Source organism: Eucyclogobius newberryi, unplaced genomic scaffold (assembly GCF_026437365.1).
Source record: "Eucyclogobius newberryi isolate DKJ021-1_F unplaced genomic scaffold, fEucNew1.0.hap1 SCAF_5, whole genome shotgun sequence".
Lineage (NCBI taxonomy): Eukaryota > Metazoa > Chordata > Actinopteri > Gobiiformes > Gobiidae > Eucyclogobius > Eucyclogobius newberryi.
The window spans coordinates 22,568,027-22,589,849 of record NW_027316167.1 but is presented as its reverse complement, the minus strand read 5'-3'; the positions used below and the strand labels follow the sequence as shown (position 1 = coordinate 22,589,849).

The 21,823-nt window shown below is 42.2% G+C and overlaps 2 protein-coding genes across 3 annotated transcripts; one reads left to right on the top strand and one right to left on the bottom strand.

Annotated features, from left to right (window-relative positions):
- Positions 1-324: 324 nt before the first annotated feature.
- rnf111 (ring finger protein 111) lies at positions 325-14,301 on the bottom strand. 2 transcript variants are annotated; one of them, XM_072465663.1, is made up of 15 exons: positions 14,211-14,301; positions 12,471-13,419; positions 11,533-11,665; positions 6,411-6,565; positions 5,693-5,866; positions 5,125-5,498; positions 4,780-5,035; positions 4,324-4,675; positions 4,130-4,255; positions 3,933-4,050; positions 3,119-3,199; positions 2,948-3,043; positions 2,593-2,679; positions 2,127-2,230; positions 325-1,704 (listed from the first exon to the last, which is right to left on the bottom strand). In XM_072465663.1, exons 2-15 carry the CDS (start codon positions 13,342-13,344, stop codon positions 1,587-1,589), a joined length of 3,048 nt encoding a protein of 1,015 aa, XP_072321764.1. In that variant the 5' UTR covers positions 13,345-13,419; positions 14,211-14,301; the 3' UTR covers positions 325-1,586. The 2 variants fall into 2 exon arrangements, with proteins under 2 accessions (XP_072321764.1, XP_072321765.1); XM_072465664.1 differs by lacking the exon at positions 2,593-2,679.
- A 437-nt stretch (positions 14,302-14,738) lies between these two features.
- sltm (SAFB-like, transcription modulator) lies at positions 14,739-21,823 on the top strand. The gene is made up of 21 exons (XM_072464600.1): positions 14,739-14,919; positions 16,127-16,211; positions 16,290-16,345; positions 16,424-16,455; positions 17,397-17,668; positions 17,783-18,302; positions 18,725-18,768; positions 18,848-18,951; positions 19,026-19,175; positions 19,251-19,363; positions 19,437-19,591; positions 19,678-19,778; positions 19,869-19,919; positions 20,010-20,137; positions 20,199-20,364; positions 20,430-20,554; positions 20,628-20,792; positions 20,890-21,168; positions 21,237-21,375; positions 21,460-21,617; positions 21,688-21,823. The coding sequence occupies exons 1-21, from the start codon at positions 14,785-14,787 to the stop codon at positions 21,791-21,793; spliced, it is 3,084 nt and encodes a 1,027-aa protein (XP_072320701.1). The 5' UTR covers positions 14,739-14,784; the 3' UTR covers positions 21,794-21,823.

Sequence of the window (21,823 nt, the reverse complement as noted above, 5' to 3'; positions counted from 1 at the left end):
CTTTCACTTTGGATTGCGTTGTTTTTATACCTGCATATGTGCTTTAAGTCGGAGTACCAAGTAACATGGACTCAATTGAACATTAAATATGTGACTAAATCAAATGGGTCTCCAAAATAAGGTAAACCTACCCACAACAAAAATAAGCAAAGGTTGAAAGATATAATTTTATTCTAATGTTTAGTAATGCAAAAAAATATTACATTTGTTAATTAGTGTCAGCATCCATCTGAAAGTATTCCTAAAACATTAAAATCAATGTTAAAAAATTGTTAACTGGGTAAACTAGACAAGTAGATAAGCACAAACAACAATGAGTCGAGCAAGAGTTAGCCAAGTTTATTATCATTTTAAAACTAATATAAATCCCACAGAATATGCCCCTGGTTCCTTTAAGTCAATGAATGCATGGATACCTGCTTAAATAATGCATTTCAACACTCACTCATAACATTAGTTTATTTTTCTTTTCAATGTTCATCCGAGTGGAAATACCTGGTCTCAGCACACTGTTAAATGACTACAACTCTCCAATCCATTTCCCTCTTGTGCAAGTATATGCAAATGAGTTAGTCCAACAGTTATTAGTGTTTGTCTTTTGGCAGCATCCACAAACGCTGCAATTCAACTAGAGACAGAAGGCAGGGTGGAATTTCAGTCTGAACACAACTGGAAATGAAGCCGCTGCCAGCGTCAGAACATCAAAAGAATCCCAGGTTTTTTGCAGGCTCATCATGTGACAACTCTGAACAAACATGGGCCTGAGAACTCGGGACTAAACCATCTTAAAAAGCCCTGTCTACAGAAACAAAACCCTGACAAGTGTGAAGAAAATGTTCACAGCAGTAGCTAATAATTGCTCATTTCATAAAGAACAGTCAAGAGAGGATGCAACATTCCTTTTCTTGTTTGCTAAAATACATAGGATGATGTCAGTGAACTAGAGGGAGGCGTGAGAGTTGCAAAGGCGGGGTAAAGGGTGAGTTTGGAAATACTGGATGTATGTGCACTAATACAGCAGCTGATCTGTTTAACATGTTTCCCTTGATAGGAATGTATTGGTTTAATTAAAAAACATCTTTACTAACAATCCACATCTTCTAAACATAAACTAATCAATACAATGATTGGTAAAAAAAAAAAAAAAATTCTACAAATGTATATTTTAGACTGTCAACTGACATTCTAGTAAAGCAAGGCATTAGTATAACACAATTGCACCTTTACTAGAACAGTTATCCTCACCTGCAACGTGTTAGGCCATGTTAAGCCCATGTTAAATGTGCAAAGAAATGCATTGCAAGGAGACATGCAGAACAAAAGAAATGACACTTGGGGAAACAATCAAAGCTACATAAAAGCTTTATAAATACAATAAAATCTTAAACCCTCATGGAGAAGTCTAGCCGTAGTATTATGTTATAGCTGTCACTCTGGGCTCAATGTTTTAACTGATGTTTTGTTTTTATTTTCTCAGAGCTGCGCGGGTAACTCATGCCATCTTTGGTTGACTGCAGTACTGAGGAGATAATTGAAAATGATGTCAAAAATAAACTTTAACAAAAGATGGTGGTAGAAAAACAACATCAACTTTCAGCAGACAACTGTGCCTCAATGTCCACTCTGCAGATGGGGCACTTCTTGTTGGTGAGGAGCCACTGGTCCACACACAGCTGATGGAAGAGATGCATGCAGGGTAGACGCCTGAAGAGGGCACACAACCAACAACAAATGTTACTCTGCCACCATTTTGCTGCATCAAACAAAAGAGTATAAAGAGATATGTCGGAGCTTTTAATTTTAACAGTTCAACCTAAACCAAGACATGTGCAGGCACAGTTCAGACTGACTGCTATTATAATGTCAATATTGCCAACACCTCCTTGCGATCAGTTCAAATTTCACAACATACCAAAAGAGGACAGAAAATACTGAAAAAACTAGTGCCAAAAAACAATCCATGAGACCTGTAATTTTAGGCCACTCTGGGATTTACAAAGCCTCTGGGCGTTTTAAGAAAATGTATCTCAGGAGACGGTGATAAATGTCTATGTTCACAGGCTCCAAGGACCCCACACCCTACAAACCATAAATGAGCTCTTTGCAACTCTCTGGGGAGCTTTTACCTGACATCTTCCCCCTCCTCCAGAATTGACAGGCAGATGGTGCACTTTTCTTCTGTGTCTTCGTCTGCACCCTCGTCCTCCTCTTGCTTATCAAGCAGCTTTCTCTGTTTTTGAAAAATAAATGTTTTGAAACAATATTTAGCATTCATTATGGAATATTAAGCAAATATACAGTAAAGGCACTAGGTGACATTTTTTAGTACACTGACTAAATCTACTCTGAAAGTCTGAATTCACAGATAATTATTTTTTTTAAATAAACATTCAACAGTTAATAGATATACTCTAACAAAACAAAGTAAACTGATTTGGGGACAGAGAGAATGGTCATTTTGTCTTAAATAAAGTTCTAACGTACAACAAAACTTCTAAAGCCAAATTCCCTGGCCCCGGCACTATAACTAACAACTACTGTACAATATGAGCAGGGACATGTGCCAAATTGATTTGTTCATTTATTTCTCACCGATTCTGGGGTTGCGTGCTTTTTATTCCCAATAGATGCCCAAGCTTCAGAGGTTAACTGTTCGTCAATGTCTCTCTCCAACACCTTCTGTATTGGGTGGCAGGGTGTTAGATTTTGTAATTGAATACTGTACATAATGAAATGTCTAAGATCTTTCCAAAGATGTCTGCAATCTCTGGTAAAAGACACTACAGTAATTCATTATTAAACTAATTAGCATAACACAGTAGATTAAAAAGCAAAGCACAAAAGACCACTATGCACTCTGTCCCAGAAAAACTGTAACAGACATGCACAATTACACACAGTAAATGCAAGTACACTGAACACCACAAACTCCATGTGATAGCCTTACCTTTTTGTATTTGTGAGGGTATGTGCACCTCTCTATGGTGCCCTGAGAGGCCCCTCTGTTCACAGTCCCCAGTCTTTCCTCTAAATGCAGCAGATCCTAATAAAAAGGTGCAGACAGATTACGTGCAGTTGAATGTAAAATCATTTTCAGTTGATTGACTAAGGCTTTTACCTCATAGGTTCTTCCAAAGCCACTCATTCTAGATGAGATGTAACGAATGTGTGGGTAGGTCACTTCTGATATGCCAGTGTGCTACAGGGTAATCAGACCAATAAATTAAACATTTAGCTTACAAAACAATGGAAATTGGTAAATAATAATAAACCTCATTATGAATTTGGAGTGCATGACTTTTTTCTTTCTGCATTCCAGATATAATGTAAACATCTAAATCTCAGAGCTTTGTGTTTGTCGAGTGTGCAGTGTGCGAAGCCTTAAAGGACAGATGTATTATTTGTATTATTGTTGGCCTTATGCTCTTGAGTAACTCCACTTTGACATTTCACGTTATCGACCTAAAAAAACAATGTTTTTACAAAAAAGCAATATGACCTTGCTACAGCCTTGGGAGACGCCAGTGTAACTGGCTTTGGCTCCATCTACTGGCTGAAGAGGGAATTACACAAAATAGACTGCTACGCTAAAGCTGTTGCCGAACGAGTCCGGTAACGATTTGTGGACTTAAAAAACAGCAGAAGAAGATTTCCTGAGCCACGTCACAGATGGAGAAAACATCAGTACTAATGAATAAGGGACACCATTTATCCAAGCAAGAAATGAGATGGTTCTTCTACTTTCTTATTCTTTATAATGTATGTATGTATAAGATAAGATAATCCTTTATTGTCCCACATGGGGAAATTGCATTGATGCAACGCAGGAAGATACAGAGATAGATACAGAAGAAAAGAACAAATAACTTATAGGAAGTTTGAAAAACACTCTCAGTAGAAGATCTCTTATGTGCTCTGGGCTGTTCTCTCACCATGAAGGGGATAGGGAAGTGGTGAAGTCTAGGGGGATGGTGGTAATGGGGCAGATGGGAGTGCAGGTGCCCTGAAGGATACGGTGCCATAGTCACGCCAGCCTCAATGCCGAGCTCCCTGGAGAATGAAACATAAACAACATAATATTAGAGAAGAGAAGCACTGACAAACAACCACTGGGAGCTCTGAGACTCACCAGGCTGTTCTCTGCTCAGGCTGGCGAGGATGGGAAGACATAGTCTGTGGGACATGGATGTGATGTCCATGGCCATAGTTTGGGTGCATTCTGTGGGGGTGCGGTGGCGGGCGCTCATGTGCTCTCCTAAAACAACACCAAAAATATTTCCAATGTTTTTGTAAATGTAAATTGTAACAATGGTCAATACTCACGTGGGGTGCTGCATCATTCGACGCCTCTGGACTTCAAGAAGCATTTCCTGGGCATGCAGCCTCTGAACTGACGCCCCAAGTGAAGGCATGTGGTGGGGCAAGGGCTGATGATCCGAGGGCAAGTGCTGAGTCAGGGGGGCACTGGAACTAGGGAGGTGGTGACCAGGCAGTGCAGGAGGAGCAGGGGGCACAGGGTGGCTTGCGAGGTGAGATGGCAGAGGGGCGTGAAAGGTGTGCACTGTGTGGGGGACATAATCTCCTTGAGGAGGGGCCTGTGTCAGCTGGGGGTTACCATGGGAATGAGGGCAAGTGGAGGAGGGCTGATGGTGCAATGAGCGGGCTAAGGAGCCATCTAAAACAGAAAAAAGAAACAAATATATATGCAAGTTATTTCAGACCGAACTTGTATTTTACATTTATCATAGACACTAGAAAAAACACTTGCTCTGTACTCACAGGACGTGTGCATGTAATGTCTGCATGGTTGCTGTGGCTGTGTTTGGGGCCCACTTTGAGCAACCATTGGGGAGCTGAAAGAATCTACCACTGCAGGCTGGCTGGGACCAGCGGTCGCCTGGGAAACAAACACAGGGGGCCGTGCAGAGGAGCCTGGGCAACATGGATCAAAGGCCGATGTACTGCCGTGAAAAGTGCCACCGTTGTTTCCACTGCTTCGAACACTACTGTTGCTCAGATCAACTGGAAGCGTTTGCTGTGTCGAAAAAAAGGAATAATGAAACGAGTAAAAACTTGAGACTGATAATGAATACAAACATTAAAAATGTCAGTTGAACACAATACCTGGTCATGGTAGTGCGATGTGTTGCAGTTATTACTACCATTATTACTGTTGCCGACTCCGGCACATGGGGCGGGTAGGGCACTGGGCCGCTCGATGGGACAACTGGGCTCTTGAAATGGCAGAGTGCCTGGGTGCTGCGGTGCTGGGTGATGCACATGGTGAAGAAAATGGTGAGTATTACTATGGCCATGTTGACTACTGCTGGCCTGCTGAGAAGTTGCCTGCAAGCAGCTCGAGTGGGAGTGGCTTAAGGACAGGTGAGCGGGAGAGGGGCCTGCACAGGGCGAGTGCTGCTGACAGCAGGATGGCAATCTGGGCAGGGCTGTTGCTCCACTTTCCCCTGCTGTTCCCGGCAAACCTGGTCTGATTTCATCTAATCAAAAAAGATACATTACAAATGTTTATGTTACATGCATCTGAGAGGTGTATGTAAAAGAGAGGGAGTGGTCAGGTGTGTAAGGTTTCATATACAGTTTGATCTACATATATGCCAGTGTTCAGCATACAGTGGTTTTAGCTCTTTTGTGCACACAGAGTAAATGAATTCTCTTCTGGTTTAGAACTTACCCTCAACTGCCACATGAGTGGAGCCGCTGGACCTCTGTGTGTCCAGCACTGATCCTGGGCAGCTGGTGGAAGGGCCTGGGGCATCGTTAAGCTCTGAGGTAGAGGCAAGATGTGACGATGAGGAGGAGGATGACCGCTGAGCGCTGCCAGAGGTTGTTGGCACAACAGATAAATCTGCAAGAGCAAAATACTTTTAAGATAACAAATTCACTGTGTACACAAAATGTGATTTATTCAGATGAATGTGAAATTCTCACTCAATGTACCAGAAAGGCAGAAACCCAAACATCACAGTACTAATAAAACACCCCGTACAATCCTACCAGGAGAAGAAAAAGTCAATGCAAATAAACCCACCTCGTGTCTTCTCTACTTCAAAAGTTACAAAAACACATTTGGTTTAAAAAAAAAAAATGTCCTTCTTCCATCTTTCCTCCAAAGAAACACAAATGTTTGATCTTTCAGCTCGAGATAGACCCTCTTGCATCTTATGACGTATGACTTGTCCATTAGCTGCCTTTTATGTTTACTCTGAAAATGTAGTGAAGTATGCTACATTTGAGTTTTGAGTTTAAGTGTTAGGAAGCTTTACAACTTGTATAAGTTATTTATCATTATTCAAATGGATATACATGAACAACGCAACAAATCATTTTTGCTGTATTATTTTCATAAAGAAATGCACACAATAACACACAAGGCTATTTTGTTTGTTTACCATCTTCATCAACAGTTAGATCGACCACCTCTCCAGGACTCTGGCGCAGTGGTTGTATGACTGTGGAGAGCCTGTGTCGTCCACGAGGGTCCTGAAGACGGCTCTGTGCGCAACTGCTGCTCCAGATCCTGCCAAGACCCCCCACTGACCGCGACCTGCCAACATCCAGACATTTGAACATTACAATACAAACACCAGTATGTCTATAGTGTGTGATGTGATGTGTGATGACATTTGCATAATAATGTTCTTTGTAACATGCGATAAACCCCCATTTTTACGTTCTGAGAAATTATTAGTAAAACGTACACGTACGTCTTTTTTACAGTTGCAATTTTTAATATTTGCATGTTCTTACAGTACGTACTGTTCTCACTGCTTCATGTGTGTATTTAGTCTACTTTTAATTTTCTCCATCAGGCTGCATTTGCTCTTTGAGACTGGTGTGAGGTGGGGGAATTGTTGCTTTTCCCTCAACAGTGCAACAAGCAAGTGATCAGGGCAAAGAAGAGGCCGCTCTAGGGACCACTGACAGAACAGAGGGGATTCACTGTTTATTCCTCAGAGATACTACAGCCAAGTTAAAGCATAAGGCGTTTCAAATAATGTAAAGCTTTTTTTGTTTGTTTCAGTGTTTTCAGTCCTAAACAATTCAAAAATTACCCGTATATGCCAATGTAAAAAACTGGATGCAGGAAGATGTAAAAAAAACAAAAAAAAAACATTCATATAAATTTTTCTCAGATTGGCTCATGGGTGGACAGGGGGCATCTGATTTTAAAAACCAAAACGTTCAAGATGGCAGTTTGAATTTCTATTTTTTTTAAGGACAACAAAAACTTTCAGCTTTCACCACTAAAAGCAGAAAAAGAGAAAATTTAAGAGGTACAAGTCACACCTCTGACCGATTTACCCAATCAGTTTATGCCTTATAGCCCCACATTGATAACATATTCAATAAAAAAAAAGTTTTTTATTAAAAATTAACATTTCCAATTCAAGTTCAAACTAACCAAGCAATGGGGGCACAATTTATGGTTGTTTCAAGGTTTAATTGGCCAGGCCCCCTGTGCTCTGGGATGACTCCACGGATTAGAGCCATTCACCAGGGAGGGCATCCTAATGAAGCATACCTGGGATTATTTTGTAAATATATGTTTATCACCAAAATCCCCTGTGGTAGTAAAAATGTGAAGTGAAAGAATCAGAACATGCGAGTTTGCACATATGAATCTATTTCTCTAAAGCTAAAGAAGAGGTGTTGAACTGAGTAACTGAGCAAACTGTTAACACAACACCTGAAGTGGTTTTGCTAACACACATGGAATGAAATACATCCCTATGGGACAAACATGGCAAAGACACTTCTAAAAGGGCAGGTTTTCAAATAAAAGGCAGGTTGTGTTTTTGCAAAAGCACTGCAGCGCTGAAGAACTTGTAGGCAAAGCAAACTATCACCCTACCAAGATACACATGAATTTGACATATTAAACTGACCATTGTAAATCCAATTTTATTGGTAAATATTATTATGCAATAGCTATGAAAATTAAAAGGATCTAAATAAAGCCTGTTAAAGGTCAGAAGAATCAGAATCAGAAAAGGGTTTATTGCCATTTGTCGAAAAACAAAATTCACAGACAGGAACTTGTCCTGGTGATTCGGTGCAACACAAACAACACTGAATACTAAACGGCATGATATGTACATAATAAAATATAAAGTACAAAGTTATGTAGTGCAATAGGAAGTGACAGTGCAGTGAGCGCAAGGTGCTTAGGCAGTATTCATGAGTCCAAAGGCAGAGGGAAAGAAGCTGTTCTTGTGACAGGCGGTACTGGTCCGGACCGTAGCCTCCTGCCTGAGGAGAGTGGCTCAAATAGTCCGTGTCCAGGGTGAGAAGGGTCGATCTGACCTGCAGGTCCCAGAGCCCTGGAAACGTGCAGGTCCTGCAGAGATGGAAGTTTGCAGCCTTCTCAGCAGAGCGCACAATGCGCTGTAGTCTCTGTTTGTCCCTGGCTGTGGCTCCAGCGTACCACACAGTGATGGAGGAGGTGAGGATGGACTCAATGATGGCCGTGTAGAACTGCACCATCATCTCCGCTGTCAGATTGTTTTTCCTCAGCTGCCGCAGGAAGTACATCCACATCCACAGTGGAGATGGGGGAGTCTGAGATGGTGAGGGGGGCTGGGAGGCTGTGACTTTCCTGAAGTCCACAATCATCTCCACTGTCTTCTGGGCGTTGAGCTCCAGGTTGTTACCACTGCACCAGGACACCAGCCGGTCCACCTCCCTCCTGTAGACAGACGCATCTCCGTCCAAGATGAGCCCGATGAGGGTGGTGTCATCCGCAAACTTGTTTTACGGAGTCGTGGCTGGAGGTGCAGCAGTTTGTGTACAGGGAGAAGAGCAGGGGAGAAAGTACAAAGCCCTGTGGAGCTCCTGTGCTGATAGTCCGCGTGTCCGAGGCATTCTTCCCCAGCCGCACGCACTGCCTCCGATCCGTCAGGAAGTCAGTGATCCATCTGCAGGTGGAGTCAGGCACATTAAGCTGAGAGAGCTTGTCCTGGAGCAGAGCTGGGATGATGGTGTTGAATGCAGAGCTGAAGTCCACAAACAGGATCCTGGTGTAGGTTCCCGGGGAGTCCAGATGCTGCAGGGTGAAGTGCCAGGTTGTTAGCGTCGTCCACAGACCTGTTGGCTCTGCAGGCAAACTGCAGGGGGTCCAGCAGGGGGGAGGTGAGGGACTTGAGGTGGGGGAGGATCAGGCGCTCAAATGACTTCATGACTACAGACGTCAGCGCCACAGGTAGTCATTAAGTCCAGTGATCCGGGGCTTCTTGGGAACAGGGACAATGATGGACGACTTGAAGCAGGCTGGGACATGGCCTGACTCCAGGGAGGTGTTAAAAATACCAGTGAAGACAGTCTTAAGGTGGCCGGGGTGACACAGTCTGGTCCAGCAGCTTTTTACGTGTTGGATTTACTGAATAGTCTGCACACATCCTGTTCCTGAACTGTGAGAGGGGTGGGGGAGGTGGAGGGGACCAGGGTTGGGTTGGCAAGAGGTGGCCGCAGTGGGAGGGGGTGTCAAATCTACAGTAGAAAGAGTTGAGTTGAGCCAATTTTCTGTCATCTACAGAAGGAGGGCCTCTGGGCTTATAGATTGTGAGAAGCCGGATCCCACTCCACACAGAGCGGGGTTGTTGTTTGAGAACTGCTGCTTCAGACGCGTATTGTACTGTGATCTAGCTCTCGACACCTCCCTGCTAAATCCGTACTTTGCATCTTTGCACGCTCTCTATCGCTGGCTCTGTGTGCTGCCTCCTTCTGCCGCCTCAACTGCTTCAGTTTGGGTGTGAACCAGGGTTTGTCATTGTTGAAGGTGACTTTGGTTTGGTTTGTGATGGTATAATGCCGTCCTCACAGAATTGAATGTATGACGTCACAGTGTCCAAGTACTCATCCAAACTATCGGTGGCAGCTCTGAAAACCTCCCAGTCCATAATGTCCAAACACGCACGTAGCTCCTCCACTGCCTCCAGTGCCACCTCTTTGAAGTCCTCACTACAGGTTTGGAGAGCTTCAGCCTCTGACTGTACGTGGGGATCAGGTGAACCATGACATGGTCTGACGAGCCAAGCGCGGCCCGGGCCACGGCGTGGAAGGCGTTGCCGACTGTTGTGTAGCAGTGATCCAGCGTGTTCTGCTCTCTGGTCGGGACTGTAATGAACTGTCTGTACTTTGGTAGTTTGTGTCTGAGATTCTCCTTTGTTAAAATTGCCAAGGATGATACAAAAGGAGTCTGGGAAGCGTGCACGCACTCGGCGGGACGCAAACAGCAGCCAGAATAAACGAGGCAAACTCACGTGGAGAGTAGAATGGTTTGCAGTTGATGAAAAGATATTCCAGATCAGGAGAGCAGTATTTGGAGGTCACCATCACGTCTGAAGCCCAGGCGTTGTTAATGTAGAAACAAACTCACCCACAGTGGCGCTTCCCGGAGAGGACCCTTTGCCTATCAGCCCGGTGTAGCTGGAAGCCCTCTAGCTCCACGGCGCAATCCGGGACGGATCCTCGGAGCCACATTTCTGTGAAGCCAGGCTTTTAGATAGAGGGCTGTCTTCCCGTATTTTGGACGGGGTATTTTAAAATGTGGACGGGCATTTTCGAGTGCGGGGACGGACACCGCCGCCCAAAAGATTATGGAAAGCCAATATGATCACACTCCGCCACTTAGGAGCGGCGTATTGTGGCGTATTTTACGGTGCTTTTAGAAAATAAAGCAGCGCTTTTTAACTCGGAGCGCCGTCTGGCGTAAATTACGGCGCTCAATTACGGCGCACGGCATTAAAAGCGCTGCTTTATTTTGTAAAAGCGTAGCGGAATGTGATCACATTGGCTTCCTTGGCAAATTTTTAAAGTACTATTTATTAATCCGGAGAATGCCGAAGCTACTCGTTTTTTCGCCTAGTCTGCCCCCGTACCCCCGGACAAAATTATTTGGACGGGGTGTTTTCAAATCCAATCTAAAAGCCTGCGTGAAGCACAACACGGGGGAAGAAGAGAAATCTCGGTTTTGTCTCATCAGCAACGCCAGTTCGTCCAGTTTGTTGGGGAGAGAGTTCACAATGGGGCGGAAAATCCCAGGTAAAGGCGTACGTGTGCCACGTTTTCTCCGACGCACGTGTGCCACGCTTTCTCAGGCGCACAAGCGCACAAGCCCGTCTTCCTCTTCTGCGGCGTCTCACGGTTTTAGCCAAAATAATAGCTATTTCTGCAGCAGATACTAAAAAACTGGAACTGGTACTACAAGACAAAACACCAAATAATAACATAAACAAAGAGGCCATCATGTCCAATGTTTTTTGTAATGAAGAATAAATCAACATTACAATTGCTATCAGTAAAAGCTATGTTTCATTCGAGTACACGTTTACTTCATATCTGGGGACACAGATATGAAATTGTACTGTTCCTTCAAATGACAATACATTTTTTTTGTTTTCCTCCTAGATTGGGAACTGTGTGTTAATCTAGTTTACATGGCGCCTACTGGCTAAGTAACAGCATTTGCATAGCAAAAATAAAAGGAATAGAAAGCATCCTTTGAAGACAAACCTGAAGCCATCTCCAACAGTAACTATCTCCACCTCGCTGTCTGTAGAAGTAACATTGATCTCTTCGCTGGCAGGGACGGCAGGAGCAGTAGCCGGAGTGGCCTCTATCACCACCACATCTTCATCAAGAACACCTCAACACAAAAACAAGTTTTCACCTCATAGATACAGATAAAATACCCAAAAGCAACAAACTGTAACCAATGTTACATGTTGCAGTAATGTTCTCAAATGAAGCTAAATAAATGTAATAACATGCATGTATCACTTCTGTAATTCCACCCTGATATAGCACTGTATATTTATAAAGGAATGTAGCAGCGGAACTCTATATTTTCACTCCATTTACAGTTTATGTACGTGACAATAATCCTTCTCATTTCAATTTGACCACTTTTAAGTTTTCCATCAACTTTATCTTTAAGGAAATTAACTGTACACTCAAAAATAGCTGGATGTTTGGGCGGAGTTTGGTTGGGAAAATGTAATGCGTTTTTAAAACACCATGTTAAAGTGCCCATTACTAACAAGGAAATAACTACCACAATAAGATAAGATAAGATAAACCTTTAATATCCACAAAAAATAAAAATAAAATAAAGTAAAAATAACTAGCACAAGACTAGGTAATACTAGAAGTATCCATTTATTGTGGTAGTTATTTCCTTATCATTATGGTTATGGTAGTGATTCTCCTGGCTGCAACAAAAAAGACCATTGTTAAGAAATGGTGGACACAAACTGATCCCAGAATCAAGGACTAAACGGATATTATAACTGACACACGACACATTGACCGACTATTTGACAGACTTTGGACCAGATGGGACTCATTTTTGGTTTTAAATGTGCTTCTGTCGGTCTCATGCACAACACAAACAAAATACTGTGCCTTGGACGATTTGTGCTGTCATTGTATTATGCTTTATAACTTCTTACCTGGGGCTACAGCAGAACTGTTGGGCTGGCTGCTGACGCTGCTCACGTCTACGTACAGTTCATCCTCTGCTTCGGTTGAGGAAGGAGAAGAGGAGTCACTACTAAGCTCCTCGCTGGAGCTGCTAGTGCTGTGGAGAAGAGCGTACTTCCTGCGTGCAATCACTTCACGCTTTTTCCTCTGCAGTAGCAATCTCTCCTTTTGCTTTTGAGTCCGTGGGGCCCCTCCAGGAATTGTTTTAACATAACGTTTTCTGTGAAGAGGCCGTCGGCTGCTGAGACACTGCCGTTTCAACAGTACCGGCTCTGCATTTGGACGCATCCATTTATGTGAACGACTAGCTCGAGTTCGACCAAGTATTGGCCGCAGACCAACTTCGGATGCCCCTCCAGAGGTCAAGGGCTTTTGTTGGCTTCCCGTCGCCCCAGGTTCTGCCTCATCTTCTGAGCTGAGGGTGTCCGAGTCTCCAAACCTAAGGCTGGAGGAGGGCGAAGAAACACAATCACTAAAAGATGACTCGTGATTGTGGTCATCTTCACTGGGTTGTTGTAGAAGTTCAACCCTGGGCCGCTGTGGAGCCAGTGAATTCTCACTAATATTAGCTTCCTTAAATGAACAGTCAGAAGGCCCCGCTTGTTGTCCTTTTCTTTTCCTGCGACCAGGAAGACTGCGCTCGGAGTCTCTATGGGCACCACTTTCTCTCAAGGGTCTATGCCTGGATTCTGAGCAAAGAGTTGCATATTCGCTGGCTGCTTTGCCAATCATTTCCAAGTTATTAGGGAAGTCTTTTGCAGCCTCTATAGGTACTGGGTTCACTAAGGGCTCCTTCAGCTGCTCCTGCCTGCTGGGAGCCTCCGTTGGCACCTCACTCTTCATAGCGACACGTATGCCAGAGGGAGGAAAAGACCTAATCTGCTTGTATCAGCCCTAAAGTGTCCATTTATTGCATCACTAGAATGAAACAAAAGAAAAAAAACAATGTTTAGTGATATGAAGCATATGTGGTTACAAAATACACAATAAATGAATATAAAATCTCACAAAAATATTTTGTGCCTATGTATTACTACAATAATAAATAATGAATGGAGGAGTAATGTGCAGCATAGCTTGATATATTTTATTTTTCAAATATCGTAGATGGTTATAAAGATATTTAAATAGTCAATCGTATGTGAACCAAAATATGCAACGTGTATCACTTTGCACAAGTAATGAACATTTCCCACGACCACTGAATCTAGCAGAGCCAAATGACATCCTATTTTAATGTCAGGACTGTATGTTATTATACAGGCAAATATCAAACTAGTCTGTACTAGCAGCTTAAACCAAGTCACTCTCTAGCCGAGCAACAAGACAACAAAGACAGCACATACCTGACTTTAAGTCATTTTTGCAATATATGCTGTCGCCCTTTCTGTAATAGACAACGTTGAAATCAAGTTAAGTATTTTAAAACACAAAATTCTAGCATGTTAATCGATATACTGGTAGGCCCAAAGATACGAGCCGACCTCAGAGCTGGCTGCTCGGGATTGTGAAACTGACAACACACTCCAGAGCAGAGCAGTGGCGGGGCCCTAGACGGATACGAGCTAAGCTAACACAGGGCTAGCTCCATTTCACTAGACAAATGCCAGATTATAGTAAAATATCCACCTACAAGATGGTTTGTATCCACTTATAAAGCTGGGCCTAAATCAATTCCGTATTTACACGAATAAAAATAAATGTCTCACTATTATGCCTCGATGAAGTTCCCATTTGTGCTGGTCGAGGTATCCGCTGTTGTTTACCCAGAGCAGCAGCTCGACTGCTACAACAGTCTGTTCTTACAACAGCCACAAGGGACGCTAGTTAATCACTTTCTCCACTTCTTATAATACTCTACGCACCAAACATAACCACAGCAATACAGCTATCAGTAAATATAAAAGCAAACATTTTCTACTTCCTTACATTTCCTGATAGTTAAAACACTTTTGAAATAAGATCTCTCAAACTACGCTCCAGTGAGGTTTTTCTGCTGGTACAATGGGTGTAGTCATCAACTGTTTTTATTTTTAGTTGGGTGCTAATTTATCCCGGTTTTGTTTAGCCCTGATCCAGTTCAGACTGGAAGATTTAGGCCTATTCTTGTTATAGTGGTATGTATTATTTGGAACCCCTGCTGCATTTATTTGATGAGGTTCGCATAATTGTGAAAATGCCAACAATAACCAGTAGATGGCGCATGAGAAACATACATGCCATTAATACGACGAAGAAAGCTCCTTGCGCATGCGCAACACATCTCGCTAATCTCTGAGTAAAATGGCGTCGGAGGCCATTTCCACGGAATTGAAGAAAATAACAGAATTAAGAGTTGTTGATCTGAAATCCGAATTAAAGCGGAGGAATTTGGACACGTCGGGTGTTAAAAGTGTCCTACTTGCCAGACTTAAGGAGGTAAGTGAGTAAAACAAACACATAACTTGGCTAATAATGATAGTGCGAAGAAGCGATGCTCCGTACCCTGTATGCTAGCGCCGCTAATCGCAGAGCCAATAAGATTCTATTAAATTTAGTTTATAACATATGTGTAACTACATTTCTGAACGATGGTCTAGTTTTCATTCAAACGCTGGGAATTGATTTGTTTGTTTTCTGCTTTATTGTTCTAATGAGACTCACAAACCAGTGCACAGCACAGTGCAAAGCAAACGCGCTAGCTAAACACACTTCTGCCCCATTCACAGGACATTGCAAGGTCCAGGCACATGCATCAGTCCCAGAACGTTGCCATGTTTGCTCTGTTAACCTGGCATTTGTCCCTCTGCAATCCTTATAGCAATATGCTGCATTTAAACTCGATACAAATGTAGCCTAAAGTGCATATAGCAAGTTGGACTACACTTTTAAGCAAAACAAAGGGAGTGATCATATTTAAGATTTTAAGTAATTTTAAGTCTAAAGAATAAAGTCTGAAGTATAGGCGGTCTAAATGAAGTCTGAAGAATAAAGTCTGGTGGTAATGTAACACTTGGACACCAGCCGCCATAAAACCCCGAAGAAGAAGAAAAACATCTCCAGTTTTTAATCTTACTTTCTGGTTGACCATGAGCAGCAAAAGTGGTTACTTAGAAACTCATTTAAATTGATTTGATTATTAATAACAACTGAAAAATATTTTGATAAATTTTTGTTTTAACTGTAAAACTGTTGTTTTAATAGAATAAAAATGTGTTGCGTTGCATGCAAATTGTCTGCATTTTTTATGGAAGGGCACTTTTTATGACATAGGAGATATTCACAAACTGCAACTTAACAGAAGTCAAACTGATAAATATTTACCACAGGTGCTATCCTACCAAACTAAGGAATAATTAGAAAAATAGGAGAACCTGTCATATTATTGACTACATAGTGTAACCCAGGAAACCAAACTCATAACCCAAGAAAAGAGTAGTAGTACTGACAATTGTCTGGCTTTATTCACACGCTTTTCCTACGTTAGTCCTGGTAATTTACCAGGGATATTGGTTGATCAAAATGCAGAAAATTCAGTTCTGGCTTCATTCAAAATGCCAAGTAAATTCCTTGGTAAGGCTGCATGTATGAATGTCGGTCCTGTTCGTGTTTCACATGGATTAGTTAATATTAATATCATTTCAAGGCTATTGAAGATGAGGGTGGTGACCCAAACAACATTGAAATCCAGTCTGCAGACACGCCTGTTCGTAAATTTGGAAAGGCCAAAGGTATGTTTTCTTCAATATTTATTTATTTATTTATTAAGATGTACCTTACCAAGTTCTGATGGGACTTTAATTTCGTAGGCAAAAAAGTTGATTCAGATACGGATGTGACTTATGAAGATGATGCGTTTTTAAAGGTGAAAGTAAATGCTGATTTTATTTAAGTAAACTTAAAAAACGTCTCTATAGAAATAATGTTGGTGGTCTTTTTTCAGGAACTAGAGGAATGTGATTCAGAAAAAGGTATGTATTTGTAAACTAATTGCACTTATGTGTGTATACAATAACTCCATAAACTGTTTCTCATCGTTGGCCGCTTTACCTTACGAGATCACCCTGAAAATATACCCAAAACTTGCCAAATATTTTATTAAATTTGTAATTTTTAAGAATGTTTTTCCATTATTGCCAAGAAGAATCTGTAGTTTTCTTCAACACCTGGACCTGCAACAACTGTCCTAGATTTTCTTTGTTACCCCAAGTGCTACAGTTTCATTCAACAACAACATAATGAAGCACCATCACCGTCTGTGGCTAATTTTCATCATCAAATCCTATTTCATGAAGATTCAGTCAATATAAGGATGCAAATATTTTTCAACCATCAGATTGACTAGACTCAAGTGGAAACTTGCTCAATAGGGCTGGACAATGTCCCATCAGCTTGGCATTCGAATAAGGGTTGGTCTCATTAACCCCCTCTAATAAGTCTTTGGGCACCAGATGGACCTTCTTGGAGATTTGCAAATACTTTTCAAGAGGATTCCAGTGGCTTAATCGCCTTTTCGAAGAGGAAACTCCATAATTTGTCACTGTCTTATGTACACATATTGTATGCAGAGGAATTTGCTCAAATATGTGAAAATCAACTGCAACATTTGGACATTTTGCAGACTTTTTTTCTCAGCTCACAATTTTCATTCTCATTGACTGCTCAACTCAAGATATTCCAAGTTGATTTTGGTGACTTTTTGGAAAGCCATTGAGGAACTGAAGCACCTTTCGTGGCACATTTTTCTCCCAGACGTGGCCAGAATTCTGTAGGTGTGTTGTGGACTGAAGATGGCTTGAAATTCAGTGAAGATTGTGTGTTTTGTGTCCATGTGATGTCTACGCCCTCGATGACCATTAATGCTAAATTTGCTTTCTATTCTACTTTAGGTCAAGTGATGGCATGTGTGTTAAAAGTTGTTTTTTTGCAATGTTTATCCTAACTGATACAGATGACGGTACTCGTGACAATTCTAAGCCTGCACCTTCTGAGGACAGCCTCACTCAGCCTGAAGCTGAGGTCCACGGTGAGGCCCTGCCAGAGTCCATGGGCGAATCAGAGACGGAACCGGAACCTGAACGAGAGCCAGATCCTGAGGGAGACCCCATGGTGGTGGCAGAGGACGACCACATGACCGAGGGTGATACCGTACCTGAGCTTCAGCCAGAACCAGAGGAGGAGACCCTGTCTGAGCTAGAACCAGAGCCTGAACCAGAACCTGAACCAGAACCTGAACCAGAGCCTGAACCAGAACCTGAACCAGAACCAGAGCCTGAACCAGTACCAGAACCAGAGCTAGAACCTGAGCCTGAACTTGAGCCTGAGCCTGAGTCGGATCTCAAAGCGGAGCATGAGCCTGATCTGGAGTTAGAAGCTGATGCTGATGCAGATGACCTAGATGAAGATGCAGAGGCAGAAGGGGACGCAGACCCAGATGAGACAGATCAAGTTGAGATGGAAGCAGACACGGTGCTATCCTCTAAGGAAGCAGAAGATGATCACTTTTCCGTCTCAATGCAAAATGAAGATGCCATTACCTTAGATGTTGATGGTGACGATCTCCTGGACACAGGTAAACATGTGAAACTTCCAGATTCAGAGGCAGAGAAGAGTACTGATGAGCCAGGGCCTTCTGCTGAGATGAGCCCTGATGATGATGATGATGACGATGATGGCAAAGAAGATAAGATGGACGGCCACAGAGATGGTAAGAAAGATGACTCATCCAAGGGCGAAGCCATGAAGAAAGCTGAAACCGGAGACAAAGAAAAGGATTCTGGGAAGAAAGGCCCCTCTTCTGCTGGGGCAGGTCAAGCAAAGAGGTTTGTCTTTCTATGTCAGTTCTTTGATTCTACTACCAAGTCCACCTCATTAAGAACACAACTTTGTGGGTTAGCGTCAAGATTTTTTTTTCTTAAGGGGAATATTCACTGATGTACCTAGTCCTTCCCATTGTGTATTTTACTGAACGTGGTTAAATTTTGGCCAGAAGCTGAAAACTCTAGACCATGAGATGATTTTTGCTTGGGGCCTTTATCAAAGGTCTGAGGAGTTGAAATAACTTCTGAAGATATCATTGGTTAATTGGCTGACTTGATCCATCTCATCACTGGAAAAGCAAGACGTTCTTATCAGCCTGAAGTGTGCAGGGTTTCTCTGTACCGTTTTCAATAGTTAAAAGTTTTTGTGTCAAACCAAATTGACTCTTTTAATATTATGTTATTGTTCAAATTCTTTTTTTTAGCACTTCTAGAGACTGTGATGGAAAAGGTTCAAAGGATGAAAAAGGTGATTAATCAAAATGTAGAATTTTCTGTGAAATAATTGACTTTACACTGACAATTATTTATTTTTATGCCTTTTCTAGGAGTGGTCAGCAGTAGCAACTTCTCTCGTAATTTATGGGTCAGTGGTTTGTCGTCTAATACCAAGGCAGCAGATCTTAAAAATCTATTTGGAAAATATGGAAAGGCAAGTATCTTTTGGTATAGACAATATTTTTAGATCATTGGAGAAGTATTTACACAATTTTACCTTTTTTATAGGTTTTGAGTGCCAAGGTGGTAACAAATGCCCGAAGTCCAGGTTCAAAATGCTATGGCTTGGTAACTATGTCATCAAGTACAGAGGTGACTCGGTGCATCTCGCATCTTGACTGCACAGAACTCCATGGACAACAGATCTATGTTGAGCGGGTAAGGTATTATTAATTACTAACATCCTTACAAAAACATACTCATGAGATATTGGGTAACATGTTTTTGTTTTAGGCAAAAAATGATCCATTTAAAAAGGACCCTGCAAAGAAGGAAGGAGATGAGAAAAATGGTTGTAGTAAATTAAATGATAAGCGAAGCTCTATTGGTGCAAAAGCAACTAACAAGTAGGTGTTGGACTTTCACTAGATATTATTAAAAGGTGCTCCCAAAGCAAAATCATGTTATCATTATCAATAGAACACAAGCAGCTTACAAGAAGGAAGACAAGAAATCATCTGACAAGGACAAAGATTTTTCCAAGAAACCAGAAGTCAAAAGCGGAAAGTCGGGCGACGGAGCGACATCAACCTCAAGTCAAGAGTCTCCCAAAAAGGATGATAGGAAGCACAGCAGTAAGTTCTTTCCTTACATCATGAAAACACAACATTATTTTTCATCTTGGGTTGGCAGAGAGACATTTGTTTTATTTTTTGTTAAGGAGGTAGAAGTCCTGGAAAAATTACTGGTGTTGGTCACAACAAAGGAGATTTTAATTATAACAAAATGAGGCCTTTCCGACAAGGGAGATATTTTGACAAGGTTTGAGTGAATTGGTTGTCGAATGAGTCATACATTTAATCCTCAATCTTTTTTATTTAAAAAAAATGTGTAATTTACTTTTCCCCACAGCCTTTTAACAATATACAACGTTGGCCAAAGTGGTTGGTTCCTCCCGAAGAGGTATTAAAATATGAAGTATTTTCTATTATTTTCATTGAGTATATTTGGATCAAAGTTGGATTTTAGTTGTGTGTGTTTTTTTTTTTTCAGCTAGAACTCATGAAAAATAAACAAGCAGATTTTACAGACCGGGAAGAAATTGTCCCGTTTAATGCGATAAAAGAACAAAGGATGAATGAACGCATGGAACGTGCCCGTAGAACCGAAGATCTCAGAGGGTAAGGATGCTGCAATTGCAAGCAATTACATTTATACACAAGTTAATGGCACTTGTTCCAGACGCCGTCAAATGGCAGAGCAAGCACGTCGAGATAGACAACGGGAACGCCGGGAGCGGGAGAACCTTCTCCGAGAGCGAGAAAGACTTGAGATGGAGAGGCAAAAACTGGAACGGGAACGTCTTGAGAGGGAAAGACTTGAAAGGGAGAGAATTCGCATTGAGCAGGTAAGTCATGAAAAATGTAATTGTAGTTTTTATGTTGAACAAGTTATTTCAAATTAATCTCTTAGGAGCGTCGAAAAGAAGCTGAGCGGTTGGCTCGTGAACGCGAGGAGCTGCGTAGGCAGCATGAGCAACTTCGCTACGAGCAAGAAAAGAGGAATAGCCTGAAAAGAGGGCGAGAGGTGGAACATGGGTAAATTCAGAAGTTTTACAACTTTGTGCAAATCTAGGTGTATGCATGTCTACTAAAGGCCACTGCCTTTCAGACGTAGAGATGATCAATATTGGAATGGAAACAAGAAGATTCAATCAGATGATGTTCGTTTAAACCAAGCCTCCATTTGCAACCGCCAGCAAAACAGATTTAATAACTTCAATCCCAGAGAAAGGGGCAGTTTCCCAGAGGCTTCAGATCAGCATTCATTCGAAAGGTATACTGTGTTGGTCAATGTATAACTACTTCAAGCCTACAATACAATAGCCCCCTGTAGTATCTCCATGTATGTAAAATTAATTTGTTTATTAAAGGAGGAACAGATTTGATGGTGAACCACCTGTAAAGAAAAATCGCCCTGGTTTTGATCGCTATCCAAAGGACTTTGACTCAGTTGGTAGAGGAGAACCTTCCTCGCGCACAGGGGACAAAAACCGGAGGGACAGAGATGAAAGGCGGCCAGTGCCCATGCATGTTTGTCCTATGGGAGCTAGAGCCCCGATGCCTGGCATGTCACACAGTCGCTCACCCAGAGATGGAGTGCATGGATGGAAGAACGATGGTGTAATAAATGTCAACAAGGGAGAGCTGCGGTAAAAACATCTTCTAAATAAAGTTTCCCATTAGGTGAACCACTTATAATTTTCCTGTTTTTGTATAGTGGAACTATGCGTATGCGGGATGACCGTCCCTGCAGAGATGGCCCAGGACCTACAGTAAGAGGAGGCTCTTCTGGCACCCACGTGAGAAACTTTAATGATCGAGATGTGCGACCGCGACCTATGGTCATGAATGAACAAGTAAGCCGTCGCCTCGTACTGTATGACTGGTCCAATGCTATTTATTGCATAGTAAAAAGCTACCAATTTAATTTCCCCCCACAGCCTTTCAGCTCTGGCCGCCAAGTTGTCGTGGAGCGTCAAAACAGAGACCAGGGACTGAGAAAAGAATGGCATGGTGGAACTGGCTCCCAAAGTGCTAGCTTTGTTGAAAACCGGAGAATGGGAGACACCCGTGGCAGCATGATGGCTCCACCATCTAGGTATTATTAAATTAGGACAATCAAACTTTTTTGTGATTGCAACTACATCAGATTTCCCCCCCTGTTTTAGTCACTCCTCCGGAATCAACAGAATTGTACAGATCACCAACAACTCTCTTTCAAGTGGAGGAAACGTGGGTGGCTTCAAACCATTCAAAGCAACACAACGATACTAGAGCTATACAATTTAACTTTTAAAAGTCTGA

Bases quoted from the DNA above. Each gene is read 5' to 3' on its own strand.
- rnf111 (XM_072465663.1), bottom strand. From the start codon at position 13,344: ATGAAGAGTGAGGTGCCAACGGAGGCTCCCAGCAGGCAGGAGCAGCTG. The intron at 5,499-5,692 runs GTAAGTTCTAAA...TTTTTTGATTAG, and splicing joins CACTCATGTGGCAGTTGAGG to ATGAAATCAGACCAGGTTTG. The intron at 1,705-2,126 runs GTAAAAGCTCCC...TGCCCTCTTCAG, and splicing joins GAGGAGGGGGAAGATGTCAG to GCGTCTACCCTGCATGCATC.
- sltm (XM_072464600.1), top strand. From the start codon at position 14,785: ATGGCGTCGGAGGCCATTTCCACGGAATTGAAGAAAATAACAGAATTA. The intron at 19,779-19,868 runs GTTTGAGTGAAT...TTTTCCCCACAG, and splicing joins AAGGGAGATATTTTGACAAG to CCTTTTAACAATATACAACG. The intron at 20,138-20,198 runs GTAAGGATGCTG...CACTTGTTCCAG, and splicing joins AGAACCGAAGATCTCAGAGG to ACGCCGTCAAATGGCAGAGC.